The 18576-nt window shown below is 20.6% G+C and overlaps 6 protein-coding genes across 6 annotated transcripts; 3 read left to right on the top strand and 3 right to left on the bottom strand.

Annotated features, from left to right (window-relative positions):
• Positions 1-1185: 1185 nt before the first annotated feature.
• On the bottom strand, positions 1186-1794 carry SRAE_2000431200 (Hypothetical protein; the record flags this gene model as incomplete). Its single annotated transcript, XM_024643167.1, has 2 exons — positions 1186-1334; positions 1620-1794. 2 exons carry the CDS (start codon positions 1792-1794, stop codon positions 1186-1188), a joined length of 324 nt encoding a protein of 107 aa, XP_024508864.1.
• Positions 1795-2104: 310 nt separating this feature from the next.
• Positions 2105-2894, bottom strand: SRAE_2000431300 (Nematode fatty acid retinoid binding family-containing protein; the record flags this gene model as incomplete). Its single annotated transcript, XM_024643168.1, has 2 exons — positions 2105-2620; positions 2661-2894. The coding sequence occupies 2 exons, from the start codon at positions 2892-2894 to the stop codon at positions 2105-2107; spliced, it is 750 nt and encodes a 249-aa protein (XP_024508865.1).
• Positions 2895-3680: 786 nt separating this feature from the next.
• Positions 3681-5514, bottom strand: SRAE_2000431400 (Zinc finger, C2H2 domain and Zinc finger C2H2-type/integrase DNA-binding domain and Zinc finger, C2H2-like domain-containing protein; the record flags this gene model as incomplete). Its single annotated transcript, XM_024643169.1, has 3 exons — positions 3681-4061; positions 4114-4736; positions 4779-5514. 3 exons carry the CDS (start codon positions 5512-5514, stop codon positions 3681-3683), a joined length of 1740 nt encoding a protein of 579 aa, XP_024508866.1.
• A 6491-nt stretch (positions 5515-12005) lies between these two features.
• SRAE_2000431500 (Domain of unknown function DB domain-containing protein) lies at positions 12006-13140 on the top strand (the record flags this gene model as incomplete). The annotated part of the gene is made up of 2 exons (XM_024643170.1): positions 12006-12075; positions 12170-13140. 2 exons carry the CDS (start codon positions 12006-12008, stop codon positions 13138-13140), a joined length of 1041 nt encoding a protein of 346 aa, XP_024508867.1.
• A 237-nt stretch (positions 13141-13377) lies between these two features.
• On the top strand, positions 13378-15769 carry SRAE_2000431600 (Short-chain dehydrogenase/reductase SDR family and Glucose/ribitol dehydrogenase family and NAD(P)-binding domain-containing protein; the record flags this gene model as incomplete). The annotated part of the gene is made up of 5 exons (XM_024643171.1): positions 13378-13414; positions 13459-13874; positions 13933-14254; positions 14939-15354; positions 15395-15769. The coding sequence occupies 5 exons, from the start codon at positions 13378-13380 to the stop codon at positions 15767-15769; spliced, it is 1566 nt and encodes a 521-aa protein (XP_024508868.1).
• A 685-nt stretch (positions 15770-16454) lies between these two features.
• On the top strand, positions 16455-17616 carry SRAE_2000431700 (Glutamine synthetase 2 cytoplasmic; the record flags this gene model as incomplete). The annotated part of the gene is made up of 2 exons (XM_024643172.1): positions 16455-16569; positions 16610-17616. The coding sequence occupies 2 exons, from the start codon at positions 16455-16457 to the stop codon at positions 17614-17616; spliced, it is 1122 nt and encodes a 373-aa protein (XP_024508869.1).
• Positions 17617-18576: the final 960 nt, after the last annotated feature.

Consider the following 18576-nt stretch of genomic DNA (forward strand, 5'->3'; position numbering starts at 1 on the left):
ATAATTAGTTTTGTTTATTTTTAAATTTATGATTAAAATATTTTCTTTCTTCTTACAAAAATAATTTTTCATGTTGTAGGGAAGATTTATTTAGTAGCAATAATTGAGTTTTAAAATATAGAAAACATTAGAAATACAATTTATGATTTTTAATTGCTTTACTTTTTTTACTTACTCATTTAATGTTTATCTAATTTTATGAATATTTACTTGTTTAATGTGTATCAAATATTACAATATTTTTCTAATTAGTTATTTACTATTTTGTTATAAAACTTTATTTGAAAAAAAATTAATTTAATAATATTACCAATATAATAAATTACTTGTTCTATTAATATCCATAACTTTTTTAGTGTTAATCATTTTTACTACTATGTTTATTATTTTGTTTGAAAAAAATATTTATTAACATTGAACTTTATGTATTTCTTTTTTTTGCCATTTTTAATATTTACCTGTTACATTCTAGTTATAAGATAATTACAAATACAATTTTTTTCTTCTAATTATGGCAAAAAAATATATTCAAATTGCTGGAAAATATCAATTTTAATTTTAAAAAGAAATTAAACCATCATTAAAAATATTTTTGATTTATATTTAAATTACAAAATTTTAGTTACTTTTTGAAATCAACAAGTTTAGTGATGATAACAATTTTTGACAATAATTTTTTTTTATCTATTGGTTAGAAATATTAAAAATGAATAATAAGTATTATGTAACTCTCAAAAAATTTATTAAAAAAATCCTTCTTTTTTTTAAATTTGATATTACTATCAAATTTTTTTTTATTTTTAAAATAAACTTAGTTATTTTTTTTTTACAATTTTAATGACATTTTAAAATATAATAAAAATTTTATAATTATAAATTAAAGTTTAAAAATAATGTTAAATATCCACATTAATTTAAAAATAAAATGGATAGATCCCTTTATAAATATAACCTGCTTCTTTAATAAGCATTTTTAAAAATAAAATTTGGAACTAATTTTAAAATTTGTATATAAATAAAGATATTTTTCTATACTTGTACTATTTACCCATCCATAGATAATATTATTTTCAGATAAATAATAAACAATCAACAATGATGATGATGATGGTGGTGGTGGCCAAAACCATGTCTAAAATTAATCAATTTTTTTTTATTTAAAATGTTAATTTAAAAAAAAAAAATTTACCCATGATGATGGTGATGATGATCTTTTAAAATGACTGTTGGAAATAATAATTCAGATGTTTGACGACAACTACATATTCTTCCTGTAATATTCCATCTATGACAATGATGGCATTGAGTTTGGTGTTTTCTATGTGAATGGCATGCTCCCATTTCCTGATTTAATAACAGTTAAATAAAAAAATAAAATAAAGAATGATAGTACATTAAAAAATTATAACTTTTTATAGTAAAATTTTATCTTATCAGATAAGTCTTGTGTACCTTTAATATGTAATGATATGATTACAAATAAAATTTTTTAAATATGATTCACAGATATTCAAATAAAAAAATTAATAATATTTTTAATATTACATCATAGATATTTATTTATAGAATAATAAAAAAGTATGAATAATGTTAAGATATAATTTATTGTAAACGTTTACTTTTTTTATTATTATTTTGAAAATGAAAGTATTTTTTTGAAAATGTTGGTGATTTTTTATTTCCATAAATATTATCAGATTCCTTTCTTTTATATGCTCCAGCACATACAGTACAATAACTTCTGGAATCATACATATTACGACAATGATTACATTCAATATTAGATTCCTTCATATTTTGTATATATATATTAATAAATAAATGAGGAAAAAATTATTTTTTCTATATAATATTTCAAATGATAGTAATAGTCATATTTATAGGAAAACTTTTATTAAAAAAATGTTTGTAATTTTGTTTATGTTGTTTACTTTTGTATTTTTAATTATATATTATTTAAATATTTAACCTACAAATATATTCATTTTACAATAAAAAAAATTTAAAATTTTATTTTATTGTCTTTTACTGATAGAAGAATTAAAAAAATTTTATTGATAGTAAAAAAAAGATATATTTGTTAATATATCAACTAAAGGAATATTTAAACAGTTGGATTAAATTCACCTTTCATTAATGAATCTAAAATTTGTGTTTGTGCCCCAGCTAAATCTTCAACAGTTGAATTTTCATTTATACTTTTAAGTGGGGTTAATAATTTTTCATTGTTAACAAGATTTTTTAGTGATTCAAAAGCTTCTCCAATAGATTTACGATCATCATCTGTTAAATTAACATATCCCTGAATAACTTTAACTGCAGCTTGAATTCTTTCATTTTCTGGAATTTCAGATAAATCTTTAATATTCTTATATTGAGTATATTTTTCATGAATATATTCAATCATATTTTTGAAGAAATCTTTTACACCACTACTAACTTTTTGTCCCTTTTCAATTAAAGTATCATGAAGAGTTTTTAATTTGTCTAATGTTTCAGATGGTATCTTTTCAAAAGCAGTAATAATATCTTCTTTTGATAAATTTGTTCCTTTTGTTTTAGCTTTCATTCCAATAACTATCATAGATTTCATAATTTGTACTTTTTCTTGTAATGATAACTATAATAAAATATTAATTTTTATATAAAATAAAAATTACATCATCAAGAGTATCTAAAATTTCTTTTGGAATAAGTGAACTTATTGATGATGATTCATTTCTTTCAGAAACTAATTTAATAATTTCTTCATTTAATATTTGAATAGAATTTGCAACAATCTCAGGTATTCCTTCAGAAAATTGACTAGAAATTGTATTAACAGTCTCCCCAACAACATCATCAGCCTTTGCCTTAACAACAAAGAAAATACAGACTAATGAAATAAATTTCATAATAAACAATGTTATAGTTAAATTAATTTTATTTATAAAAATGTTTAAAAATTTATTCACTTTATATAAAATAATTTTTAGCGGATTAATATTTTCCTCATAAATAATTACTTATTAAAAAAATTTTATTTTGAGTATTAATATCTTTATCATTAAATTCTAACTTTGTTCCCATTTTTAATAAAGTATTATAATCTTTACCAAATGAAGTGTAATATTTTTTAATATTGTCATTGAACTTTAATATTATAAATAATTATTATAATAAAGTGTAAAAAAAATTAATCATTATATGTATGAACAATTAACAAATATACTTTTAAATTTATCTTCTAATACTTAATTTTTTAAAAAATATATTTTAATTTTACTATAATGTTAATAAATTATTATTTTATATGGATGATATTTAAAAATAGAAAAAAAATAAGGTGACATATGAAATTTATCAAAAAGTATAATTATTATTTTAATTAACTATATGACTTTATTCAAAAAGAATAAAATAATAATTAAAATATGTCTAATTAAATAATTAATTATATCAATCATAATGACGACAAAAAAAAATTTAATCTTTTATTTTTCCAAAGCAAAAGGTTATTTTGTTAAATCAAAAAGTCTGAAATAAATAAGAAATAAAATGTTAGAAATAACTAAAAATTATACAACGTCTAGAATGTCTTTTTTTTTTAAAAAAAAAAGCTAAGAATTAAAAATTTAATATATATACTGTCTCTTTTTTTTTTGTACAAAATATATATATATATATATATATAAATATAATTATATATGCCAACCTCCTGTTTCACTGCCATTTAAAGTAATAGTACCCATTCCAACATTAGTAACAGGATAATTAAATGGATGTAATGCATTCATATGAATACCATTATGTGTAATTAAACCATTAGTATGTGGTCCTGATACACTGAAACTTATTAAATCACTATCATGAATATTTGTATTTCCTGTACATAAAGCTGTTGTATGTTGATTTAGATGAGTTAATGAATCTGAAAGTGAAATTCTTTGATTTCCTAAAGATGCATTATAATTTGCTTGGGATATTAAAGATATATCTGGCATAGTTGTGTAATTCATAGAAGTTGCTGTAGTTAAGTATTCAGATGTTGGTGGATTACTATAAAGTAATGATGTATCAATCTTAAAAAAAAAAATGATTAATTAATTAAATATATAATTTTAGTAAACTTACGGAATTTGCATAACCATTTATTAAATTGCTCTGTAGTAATATATCATTGTTTCCATTATTAGAAGCACCGTTATTATTATCATTATAATTATTTTCTAATGAAATATTATTTTGAATAGAGGGTGTTTCTCCATTATTATTTGATATAAGAGAATCTGTTGCTCCATCACTTGAAGCTGTAACAGATAAGGCTGTTGATGTTTGTATATTATTATGTAAATTATCATTTCTATTATACTGTCCAATATCACCACCATTTCTTATATTATTATTGTTATTTTCAATATGTGTAAAGATAGATGTTGTTGGATTAATTGTACAATTATCAAAATTATTAGATGTATTATGTAATGTATTTGATGTTTGAAGAAGATTTGTTGTAAAATCAAAATCTCCAGGTGAATTTGTATTTGTTAGTGAATTAATTATTAGATGATTATTTGTTTGTGGTGATAACATTGTATGAATATTATGATGTGATTCAAATATATCCAATGGATTAGGATGAGAAAAACGGCTATTTGTTGTATAATGTAATATACCATTATTCATTGTATTATTATTTAAAAATCCATTTATTGGTTCATGAGGATTATTTATTGGTGATAATTCAATACCATTAACTGCAATATTTTCATCATTAAAATTATTTCTTATCATCTTACATCCCTGTTTTCGACTATCTCTATTTTCATTTCCTATATTTTCTCGTGGACTACCATTTTCTTTAATAGCCATATCATTATTATTTTCTATACCTCTTTCATTAAAATTTTTCTTTGCTGCTGTTGCATAGGTAACATTTTTTAAATCATCCATATTTACTGTACTTTCATTTTTACGCATATGCATCTCTTTATGGCACTTCAAACTATTTTTCCATTTAAATCGCATATTACATACTGTACAAACAAATGGTTTATTATCACTATGAATTCTTTTATGATTCCATAATGTACTTCTTCTATTAAAACGTGATTTACATATATCACATTGAAATGGTTTCTCACCAGTATGAGAATTTTGATGTTCCTCCAATTCCATTTTAGAACCAAATTTAGAGACACATAAATTACATGGATATGGTCTTTTTCTATCTATAGAATTTATTTTAGTTATACCATTTTTTAAATTATTTAAACTATTATTATTTGTCATTGATATTTGAGAATGGACTGGTGAATTTAGGGAAACAGAAGTTGTAATATTGGCAGTTGGTGATGATGGATTAGAAAGAGATAATTTTATAGATTCATTAGGTGAACTACTATTATTAAAAACAGAAACTGATGGACTAGTGGTAGGTGGATCTTCAACTTCAGTTTTTATTATGAGATCATTATTAAATATTGTTGGCAATACAGTACTTGTGGCAAGTTGATGTTGGACTTCCATTTTCATTTGAAGTCTAAAAATAATTTTCTTTTTAAATATTATTATAAATAATAAAAATATTATACAATGTTTGATAATGTTTTACGCCTAATAATTATTAAAATTAATTTAAAAAAAATATATATACATAAATATATTAAATAATTATAAATATAATATAAATAAAAGTATTGATATATATTAATAGTAATTAATGAATTATATTGAATTTTCATAAAATTTTCTAATATTTTTACTAAATTGTTGAATTATTTTTTTCTCCGAAAAAAGTACATTAATTTTAATTATAGTATATATTGTTATATATTTAATTAATTTTTTCTTAAAAAAAAATATATATATATATATAAATAGCCAAAATTTTATGTAATATTTTGATAAGCAAAATATAATTAAAAATAATAGAATAAAAAAAGATCATGATAAAGCTGTTATATTTATGATAGACTATTAAGGAAAGATGATGGTAAGAAAAAATTTGATTGATGTGATGTGGTAATAGTGAAAGGACGAAAAAGAAATATGGATACAATTGGATGATTAAAAAAGATGGTTGGTATGAAAAATTGCAAACAAGATTCTTGGCAAGGTAATATTTTGTTGCGAGAATAAAATATGTTATATTATATTATGTCAATGTATATTAAAAAGAGAAGAAAGAGTAAGTATCAAATGTATATTTTTAATGAATGGAGAGGTAATCAAAAAGTTCACTATTAAAGGGTTAATAGAAGCAACTCATTAATTATAGTTACATTCTCTTGAATCACTTTTTCTATAGAAAGCATAAATTTATACTTGTTTTATCTATATCGTTCCAAACCGTTTACGCATATATACATTTTTTTTTTTTTTTAAATTATCATTTTATAGGAAAAAGACAAAATGATAACCTCTGACAATGACAATCACCATATTTGTAAAAGAGATAGATGGTGAACGGCAAAAAATTACCGAAAATATGTACTTTCATTTTTGTTATAAAATGGTTTATCGTGAACAAGTTTTAAAGAAAAATGTTATCAGATAATACGATGCGGGAAAAAATGTTTTGGTAAACCTTTTCCTTATTAAATTAATAGTGAATAAAATTTTTGAAATAAAATTTAAAGGTTATTAACAACATAATATATTTATCTTTTTTAAATTCATATAATTATATTAAAAATTGATAACTAAATTTTGTTAAATTAAAAAAAAAAAGTAATCTAAAATATAGATAAAAAGAATAAATAATAAATATAAAAAAAATAAACTGTGGTTACAAAGTACAGTATCTCAATTTATTTGTATTAAAGAAATAGAATAAAAATATTATTAGAAAAATAAAATAAATAATGACTTTAATAAAAATTTATACTTTTAATATATTTTAATGATAATTTCAAGGAAGAAAAATAATCACCATCATCTAAAACATTAGAGTTTTTGACTACACTTTCGTAACAGTTGCCATATCTCAATCTCTTTCAATAGGTAAAGGCATCAAAAAGAATGAATCTCTATATCATTAAGAAAACTATTTTGTGTTGATGTCTGGTCACATCTACATACATAAAATCCTCATTTAACAGGGCACGTAGTATTTTGATAAGCTTTTTGAAAAGGACAATTCACAATTGATAAATGAATAAGGTCTAACTACCTGTTGAGGTATTTATTTTTAGGATGACATAGAATGGAAGTATAAATGATTAGCCATATACCTCTTCAAGTTGTTTGGGATAATAGATAAAGTAGGAAGATAAAATGTATTGATACTTTTACATTTTGATGGATTATCCTATGTTCAAATGTGATATCAAGTATCATAAGCATTTGGTAGTAAGCTAAATGAAATAATCACTATTCAAAGTACATTTTACTCTTATCTTTAAATTTAAAAAAAAAAAAAATATATATATATATTGTTAACTTAAATTTCTTACAATTTTTTAAATCTTCCTTTAAAAAATTATTAAAATTTTTTAATTTTTTTTTTAAAATGACTAATAATTTAAATTTTTAAAATAAAATATCATGATTAAAAAAAAATTAGTAGAAATTTTAACTATATATAAATTTATGATTTAAAAATGTATAAATGATAGAAAGAAAATGACAAAATCTTGATTATCAAAATATTGAAACATTAATGTTGATATCAGGGTAATTTAAACAAAATATCCTTTCTCAATTTATTTTGATAAAAGAAAGACAATTTTTTTAGATACAAGTTTAATTGAAACATATATATATATATATATATTTTCACTTCTGTCTATATCTCACCTATCACTATTATTTGAAAAGGTTAATTTTTAAAAAATAGTCATTGACTGATAATTTGCAACATCATCTTTTCTATGAATATTTTTATCAGTAAGGAAAATAATGACAAGGAGATACATTTTATTACACTATCTATAATTTGTGTTACAATACATATATAAAGCTGTTAATTTATTATTTTTATTTTTTTTTTTCAAATGGTAAGGTAGAAAAGTTGCAAATTTTTTTTATTACCATATTATATTATTAATTCTAGGAAGTAATGAAACTTTTTTAAAGAATCAAAATTTATTGATAGGTAGTTGTAAAAATAAGATAATAATGTTAATTAATAAAGAAACAAAAGATATATAGAATGTGGTTAAAAGAAAAAGATAAGTGTGATAAAAATTCAAGATATAATAATGTTAACAATAAAATATTGGGCGTGGTTAAAAATCTTTTCTAGATTGCATAATTTTTCTTCCTTTGACTTTTAATAATAGCCTTAAACTTATACCAAAATATTCATACTTTTCGTTAATATAATAAATGATATTAAAATTGGTATATAAAATAATACTAATAAATAAAAATATTTTGTTAAAATAATTTTATATAATTAAAAAATATATATTAATAGCATTTATAAAAGAACTTCCGCCTTACCAGAAAAATGTATAAATCTTTTTATAGTTGTGACCGGTCAAAAAGAGGTATGAATCCCGATAACATTACTTTTCTTTATATAACAATTTCCTGTTCTAAATGTAATTAATATAAAAAAAAAATTCTATAATAAATACCGTCTCATTCCTCAAGTGAACAGGCGCATCTTAATCTGGCGATAGAGAGAAATATTATCAGATAAATCTAAAATTGAGCTGTCAAGATAAGTAATAGGTTAGCAGAAAATTTTGTACATATTATCTTTTTCTGTTTATAATTGCCATCCGACATTTTTAATAGACTCCTGTTAACATAAAAGACATAAAGAGGTAGAACGGTAGTAAATAAATTAGGCATTCCAACAGAAAATGTATTTTAAATGACAGAAAGCGTTTTTAGAAGATAAAAATAAATTGAAAAGTTAAATAATGATAATGTCAGGAATGGATGATAGATAAAGTTTATAATATCGCTAAATCTTTTTGATCAATCCTTAGATCAAAAATTGTTAACGCTTAATTACCTAATTAATTCTAAATAATAAATTTTTTCAATTCCTTTTTATAATTTAATATCTTATAATAATTAATTTTAATTGTTTATTAAAATAACAATAATTCATATGAGATAAAAAAAAATTTATACTATATGGTTATTGAAGTAATTATTATTTTTGAAACATTTAAATATAAAAATAATATTTTATTATAAATAAAATATGATGCTAATATAATTTTTTTTTTTTGAATAATTATTATGGTTCAATAAACTTTTTAAACTTTGCCATATATTTTATTACTCTTATAAGAAAAACAGGTTTATTTTAAATGGTATTTAGGAATGGAACCAAGTTAAGATAAAAATGAAGCGCAAATAGTTATATTTGTTTTTATTTATAATATGTTGTATACTTATGTATATTATAAAATAATTTGAGAATGAGAGTATCTAACAATTTTTGATATTTTGACAAGCTTTTTTGCGCAATATTTTCACTAAGGGGTTTAAATTTTTTTCTACATTATTAATGATAAAAAAAAAAGATGATCATAGTACTAAGAAAGGTGGCTAAAAAGCTGTAGGTCATTTAAAGTATCATAAATTAATTACTTTTATAATATATAGTAAAAGCAATCATACTTTTAATTTTAACAAAAATCATGTACACATGCATATATTAAATCACATTCATTGTAAGCAATTATATTTATATATTTTTTTATCTAAATGTTGTTTTAAATATTTTTAGAAAAAAAAAACATAGAGGAATATTATATTCCATTCAAGTAATTACTCTTATCATTTATATAATTAATTATAATATTTTATTTGTAAATTATATTTTTTTTCTAATTAATAAAAATATAAAACTTTTATTAAATTATAATTTAAGCATTTAAATTTTTTTTTAATATAAAATTAGTAATTAAAATTAATGGTAAAAGAATAATTTGATATGTTTATGGTAAAAGGAAAATATTCTATCTTTTATATCACATTTTATTTGGTAATGAAAGAGAGATGGAGATTTAATCAAAAATTATAATAACTAATTTGTGATCATAATATTTTTTTGTCATAACTGTCGTTTAATAAATATAAATGAAATATTATATATTTTTAAATATATATATATATATATATATATGAACAGTTAAAACACAAAAAGCCACATTAAATGATTAATAGTCATTTTTATTATTTAACACTATATCTGTGATTTTCAATATCATATATATATACGTATATATATATATATGAATAAAAGCAATATTTATATATTTGAATGTTTCATCATAACATAAAAATTATTTTCAAAGTTAAAAAGTTTTGACAAGAAGTTTATATAAATAGGTTGGTAAAAAATAAGAAATATTTTGATTTGTTAAATTGATAAAATATTCTAAGATCGGATTATAACAATAATAGTAAAATACAAAGTCCATTATAAGTTAAGAGGCTTTTTTTTTTAAAAAAAAACATTATATATCTATTATCATTAAATATCATTTTATTAGATATATTTCTTAAATAGTCAAATATACTATTAAAAATGATTAATAAGAGGATTTAGAGTATTAAGAAAATGTAAAGTTACTAATTGAAATAAAGTAAATTTTTTTTAATATAAAAAATTATTGGTATAATAAAATTAAATTAAAAAGAAAAGTGATATAATTATTATTACCATCTTAATAGTACCTTTTTTTTCAATAAAAAGAAAACAATTTTTTCCAAATAATGTAAAGACAAATAATATATTTTTAAGGAAAAAAAAATTTTTTATCATTTTTTTTTAAATTAACTTTAGAAATAAAAAATGAAAACGGATATATATATGTCATATCTTATATATAATTATGATTATTTTTGCACTTATTTAATTATACTTTAATTTATTTATAAACATTTCAAAGTATAATTTAATATCGTTTTTTTGATGTTTATTAAAAATTAAGTAATTATAAAATTAGCATATAAAAAAATACTGTTAATTTAAATTATTTTAAATATATTATAGTTTTCTCATAAAATTATACTGATAACTAAAAAAAATGTAAGTGGTTGTCTTATCTAACCTTTTTTTCTATATTTATATCATAAAATCTTAAGAATAGTTATAGTAAATGAATTATTATAGTATGATAAGTTTTTATTAAATTATTTGACAATATTAATTAGTTTAAAGGTTTAAATTTTATTATATAACATTTTCGTTCTTTGGTAGTATTATTATTAGTTTATTAAATTATAACTGAATATAATTTGTATGATACTAAGAATGTACTTTAACAAAAAACAATTTTCTTCAACTTCCTTTAATAATTTTAATAAAGATTAAGTAATAACTTTTTTTTTTATATTTATTATAATCAAATAGAATAAAAAAAAAATAGATATCTTTAAAGATGTCAAAAAGAAAATAAAATACTTCTATCCCTGAGTCATCATTATTTTTGATTCACCTTTAAAAATACTTGTTTTATATTGCTTTTAAACTTTATCAAACAAAAAATTTTTTTTACTTCATGACTAATATGACAAAGAGTTTATTTTTCGATAAAAATTTATACTTAGAAATATTATACAACACCTTATATATTATTTCACTCTCAATTACTATTTGATAAAAAAAAGATGAATTTTATTTTATATATATATCTATAAAATGTATCTTTAAAATTGTCTAATTAAATAAAAACTAGTCATCAGGGACGCTTCTTCATATAAATTACTAGCTATATATCTATAATCTTATATAGTAGTTGAATATTAAAAATAATATCATTTAAATAAAAATTTCTATCAAAAATAATTTTCATTTATTTTTATTATACTTCCTATAATATAAAATGTCAAACTATATTATTATTAAATTTATTATCTATATATTAATATACATATATTATATAAAAAAAATTGAATGCCAACCAAATTCTATTACAATTACAAATGACATTTCCTGTCAAAGATTTCATGAATCATTTTGTTGTACAGATCGTATTAAAAAATCTTGTCCACAAAAATGTTTAACTATATCTTGTCCTTATAATATAATAAAAGAAAATTTAACAGACATGACAAAAGGTCAATTAAATAATCTTAACCAATTAATTGGATCTAATAATATTACTGAAAATATAAAAAGTAAATTATAAATTATAATCTTTTCTATTTCATCTTTTATTTTAAAATATTATATTTTTAATAAAAAAAAAAAATAATTTATGTTATATTTTAGATAGAAAAAATGACAATTTATTCATTGTTGATGGAACAGCTGAAGTCTTCAATAAAGATAATAATATTCCAGTATTTGAAAAAAATATAAATAATGAAAAAAATCACCCAACATTAATTCCTTTTTTATTTGGACAAAAGAATGAAAGAAAATTTGTTACAACAATAAAACCTCCAACAACAAAAATTTTTACATTATTTCCAACATTACCTAATATTTTTACACCTTTTACATTACCAAATATTTTTATAACAACAACCAAAAAACCAATGATAAAAAAAAATAAAGAAAAATTAGGTAATAATTCTTCTAATGATAAAAAAATAAATAAAAAAAATAAAAATAAAAGTAAAATTATTAAACCACCAAAAGAATTAATTAATATTGATGAAATTGATATTGATACTAATAATGAAATTATACCTGTTAACATTCAACAACCAAAATCATTTATAATATCAAGTAGTGATATAAATAATAATAGAACAACAATATCATTACTTACAACAACTAGTAGTAGTATTATTCCTGAATTTCATAAATCCTCAAATAATGATAAATTGATAAGAGGTATAAATTGTGGAATGGAACCAGACTGGAAACCATGTATAACAATTTCTGAAGCAAATACACGTCTTTCAAATTGTTGTAAGCTAAAAAATATGCCATCTGGATGTCAGGAGTTATGTCGATATGACATAACACAAGAAGAAGTTAAACAAGCTTTAAATTTAGGAAAATGTTCCCTTCTTAATGTTGCTCCATTTTTAGAATGTGCAGCTGAAAAAAAAGATAATATTAATTGTTGTAGATCAAAAAATATTTCAGGTAAAAGTGGTCCACAATGTGAGGTATTTTGTACAGCAAATAAACCTGGTCCAAATCCATATGGTATATTAGGAATTCAACATATATCTTGTGGACAAACAATGTATGATCTTTTACAATGTCATCTCAGTGGTTTAGATTAGAAAAAGAAAGCAAATTTTATTAAAAATTATTTATTATTATTATCTTATAATGATAATATTACTTTTATGCATATGTTAGAAAAATTAAAATGATAATATACATTTTAATTAAGTATTGTACATAAAAAAAATTTTTTTTAATGCTTTAATTATATTTGTTTATGATAAGAAATAATTTCAAATATATATCAATTTATTTAAAAATATTTTTCATATTACTTTATAATTTTTAAACCAATGTATTCATTTGAAGGAAAAGTTGTAATAATAACAGGTAATATTAATTTTATAATGATAATAATTTATCACTATTTTTAGGTAGTAGTACTGGAATAGGAAAAGCTATAGCTTATGAGTATGGTAAAAGTGGTGCTAAAATAGTAATTATTGCAAGGAATTTAAAAACACTTAATGATACAGTTAATGATTATATTATTAATGGAATCAATAAAAATAATATATTAACAATAAATGTAGATATTTCTAATGATAATAGTGCTAAAATAATTATTGAAGAAACAATAAAAAAATTTGGAAAATTAGATATATTAATAAATAATGCTGGTGTTAATACAAAACCAGGAATAAAAAATTTTGAAATGATAGAATTATATGATTATATTAATAATATTAATGTTAGGGCAGTTATTAAATTAACAGAAGAAGCTATACCATATCTTAAAAAAACAAAAGGAAATATTATTAATATAAGTAGTATAAGTTCCCGTTATCCTGTAAGTTTTTTTTTTTTATAATATTTTTATAATTAAAAATTTTATAATTTTTTTTAAGCTACGAACAACAATATATTATAGTATGTCTAAATCAGCATTAGATATTTATACAAAAGGTTTAGCTGGAAGACTTGCAAATGATGGTATAAGAGTAAATTCAATAAATCCTGGTTTTGTTGAAACACCAATATTTACAAAAAATACTAAACAAGAAGGAAAAGATATTAGATTTGATGAAATGATAGAAAAAATGAAACCAATAATTGAAAATAAAGTACCATTAAGACGTTTTGGGAAACCAAAAGAAATAGCAAAGTTAGTTTTATTTATATCAAGTGATGATGCCAGCTATTGTACAGGAGCTAATTATGTTATTGATGGTGGATTGACAGTATTACCATCACATATCAAAAATTTAAAATTTAAAATCTAATTTTTTTTTACCAACTATTATTATAACTAAAAAAAAATATAATTAATATATATTAAATAAATGATTGCTTCAAAACTTTTGCAAAATTATTTTATTACTTAACAACAGTTAAATTCAATGATCCATAAAAAGATAGTTAAGTAAAAACTAGATTATATTTAAAAATAATAATTTGAAACATTACTGTTTTTTTTTTTAAATCAAATTTTTGTGATCAAAAATTAAGAAGATTAAAAATAATTAGAGATTTATTTTAGATTAATTAGTTAGTAAAATATAATCATATAATATAATATTATATATTGCCTAAGTTTATTAAAAAGATAAATTATTTGAATTTAAAAATTAAAAAAAAACTTTTTTTTAGTAGATTTTTAATTAATTATATATAGATAATAATTAAAAATTTTTAAAAATTATAATTTTTTTTTTACATTTATTAAATTATTGGTGCGTTAATGATCCTTGAATTAAAAAGATTATATTTTTGCATTAAAAATTTAAATTAGTATTTAAGATAAATTTTATTATTAAAAAAAAATATTTTTATTCAATAAAAATGAAAAGATTTTTAGATAAAGTTATTATTATAACAGGTAAAGATATTTATTTAATATAGTTATTGTTTTAGGTGCCAGTAGTGGAATAGGTAAAGCTACAGCATTAAAGTATGGTTTAGAAGGTGGTAAAATTGTAATTGTTGCCAGAAATTCAAATAATTTAAATGAGACTGTTGAAAATTTTGTCAAACTTGGAGTACCATTAGAAAATATTCTTAAAATAGAAATTGATATTTCAAATGATAATGCTCCTAGTATAATTGTTGAAAAAGTAATATCACATTTTGGTAAAATTGATATATTAATAAATAATGCTGGTGTTGTTGGAAAAGAGGGAATATCTAATGAAGAGTCTATTGAACTTTTTGATCATATCTTTAGAATTAATGTTCGTGGTTTAATACAACTATCTGAATATACTATACCATATCTTAAAAAAACAAAAGGAAATATTGTTAATATTAGTAGTATTGCTTCATCAACACCTGTATGTTAATATTAAAAATAATTATTTATTTTTTTTATAGGGAAGTTTTTCATTATACTATCGAATGAGTAAGGCTGCTGTTGATATTTATACACAATCATTGGCTGGAAAACTTGGAGAATATGGTGTAAGAGTTAATTCAGTAAATCCAGGTATGACAGCAACAAAAATATTTACAACACTTCCAAGTGTTGATGGTTTAAATATTTCTGAAGAAGATATGCTTAAAAATTTTCAAACACTTATTGATAATTCTGTACCATTAAAACGAATAGGTTCACCTGATGAAATTGCTAATGTTATATGCTTTTTATCTAGTGATGAAGGAAGTTATATAACAGGAAGTTGTTATATAATTGATGGAGGATTCAAAGTAAGTTGTGCTATGTCAACATCACCTATTGATAGAAATTAAAAGAAAAAAAAATTAAAATGTTTTGGAAATGATTTAATTGATAAATTAAAAATAATTTTTTAAAAATGTTATTTTATCTAAAAATTTTGAAAAATAAATATATTACTATAGAAATTCAATGTAATTTATATATGTATACTTTTTCAATTTCACGTGATTTACACTTTTTTTATTGTTATTAATTAGTTAGAAATATTAAAGATAATAATTAACTATTTCTATTTTTAAATGTAAATAAACAAATCTAAACTTTTTTTCTTATAATTGTCAATAATAATTATTTTATTGTTATTGTAATATTATCTTTTAACAGAGAACATTCAAAAAAGACCATAGTTAATAAAGAAATTATAAACATTAATTTTTATAAAACAACTTAATACTAATAATATTTATTTGTTAATAATTAAATTGAAATATAACATAAATTGTCGTTCCAAACAAGTTTAACTTTTTGTTGATTATTTTTATTAGAAGGTTATCAAATTTTGTTACTTTAATGTTATTTTATAATAATAATTTGAAGTTAATTATTTATACTATATAAGAAGATGATTATTTCGTCTGATATCATTTATATTTTTGATATTATACTTATTTATAGTCATTTTATTTTTAAAATTTAATAATGGCAATCAACTTAAGACAACAATTTTCAACAGACAAATTAATTATAAATAAATTTATGGAACTTGACATCAATGATAAGGTTCAATGTGAATATATTTGGATTGATGGAACTGGAGAAAATTTAAGATGTAAAACTAGGACATTAGATTTTGAACCACAAACACCAGATCGTTTGTTTTATCAAAAATTTTATTAATCCTTTTTTTTTAGAATTACCAATGTGGAATTTTGATGGTTCATCAACAGGACAAGCTAAAGGAGCTGATTCTGATGTGTTTTTAAAACCAGTTGCTATTTTTAAAGATCCATTTAGATTAGGTAAAAATAAATTAGTATTATGTGAAACATATAATAATAAAATGCAACCAACATCAACAAATCAACGTGCAAAATGTCTTGCTACAATGAAAGAAGCAGCAGCTGAAAAACCATGGTTTGGAATGGAACAAGAGTACACTTTAATGGATGTTGATAATCATCCTTTTGGATGGCCAAAAAATGGTTTTCCAGGACCACAAGGTCCATATTATTGTGGTGTAGGAAGTAATAAAGTATATGGACGTGATATTGTTGAGGCACATTATCGTGCATGTCTTTATGCTGGAATCAAAATTTCTGGAACAAATGCTGAGGTAATGCCTGGACAATGGGAATTTCAAGTTGGTCCAAGTGAAGGAATATCAATGGGTGATGAATTATGGATTGCTCGTTTTATTCTTCATAGAATTGCTGAAGAATTTGGTATTATTGCTTCATTAGATCCTAAACCAATTCATGGTGATTGGAATGGAGCAGGATGTCATACAAATTTTTCAACTGAAAAAATGCGCCAACCAAATGGTTATCAAGAAATAATAAAAGCTATTGAAAAATTAGGTAATGCACATCATGAACATATTGCATATTATGATCCAAGAGGTGGTATAGATAATGAAAGACGTCTAACAGGATCACATGAAACTGCATCAATAACTAAATTTAGTTATGGTGTTGCATCAAGAGCTGATTCTATAAGAATTCCAAGACAAACAGAGGTTGATAAATGTGGATATTTTGAAGATAGAAGACCATCATCTAATTGTGATCCTTACTCTGTTACTGAAGCTATTGTTAGAACATGTTGTCTAAACAAAAGATTATCAAAAATTTATGCTCCAAAACAAGCTCAAAATATTAGAGCATTAGTTAAAGAGGAAGCTCAAAAAATTGAAGAGTAATTAGATTAATTTCATAAAAGACATCGTAAAATAAAAAAAAATATATCTATTAGTTGATTTTTTTTAACTATTCATCTATATCATGAATTTCTTAAAAAAAAACTAGTAAAAATTTTATTTCTTAATATAAATATATATAATTAAATCAAAAAGACTAGTATAATCTAACAACGGATATCTTTTAGAGTCACTGATGTACTGAATTAATAAAAAATAAAATAAAAAAGTATTTAAAAATTTTTTAAAAATTTGAATAAATATATAGTGATTTGAATATTTGATAGTTGATAAACAGTAAAAAAATTTTAGAAAAATTTTTCCGCATAAATAATTAAAACTATCATATAAAAAAAATAAAAATAAAATTAAGAAAATTAGTAGTAGATTTTTTAATAAAATTTTTATTAAAAAAACTGTTTTTATTTTATCACAATTTTAGAGGTAGAATCAGAAATCTAGAAAATTTTCTGCCAATTTCTGAATCTTTGAAAATAATGATGTCATAGCTATGAAAATTATATATCTAGACCAATTTTTGAAAAGTAATCGAAGGAAATTTGTCCCATATTCATAAAACAAGTAGCTTCTGAGATACTGAAAAGTCGAGAACAATGAATATTTTAGAAAAATTTCCGCCCTTGGTCATATCTCGCTTCAAAAAAAAGATAAATACAAGCAGATTTCTGCAATCATCTTCAATTGAGTTTTCAAATGGGGTCTACCTTCAAAATATTTTTATATCTTATACCACTTTCGAGATATAAAAAAATGATGACAATGGATTACGCGCGAAAAAGTACCAAGCATAATATTTCAAGAACGGTTGAAAATTTTAAAACTTTTTCAACGTAGGGTATACCTTAAATTACAAAAGAAGCTCAGCGCATCTGGTTTTATGATTCTGTGACTTTATTGACTCGAGTTATCACACGATTTTGAAAACTTTTTTAAAAGCATATT

Source organism: Strongyloides ratti, assembly GCF_001040885.1.
Source record: "Strongyloides ratti genome assembly S_ratti_ED321, chromosome : 2".
In the NCBI taxonomy this organism is placed as follows: domain Eukaryota; kingdom Metazoa; phylum Nematoda; class Chromadorea; order Rhabditida; family Strongyloididae; genus Strongyloides; species Strongyloides ratti.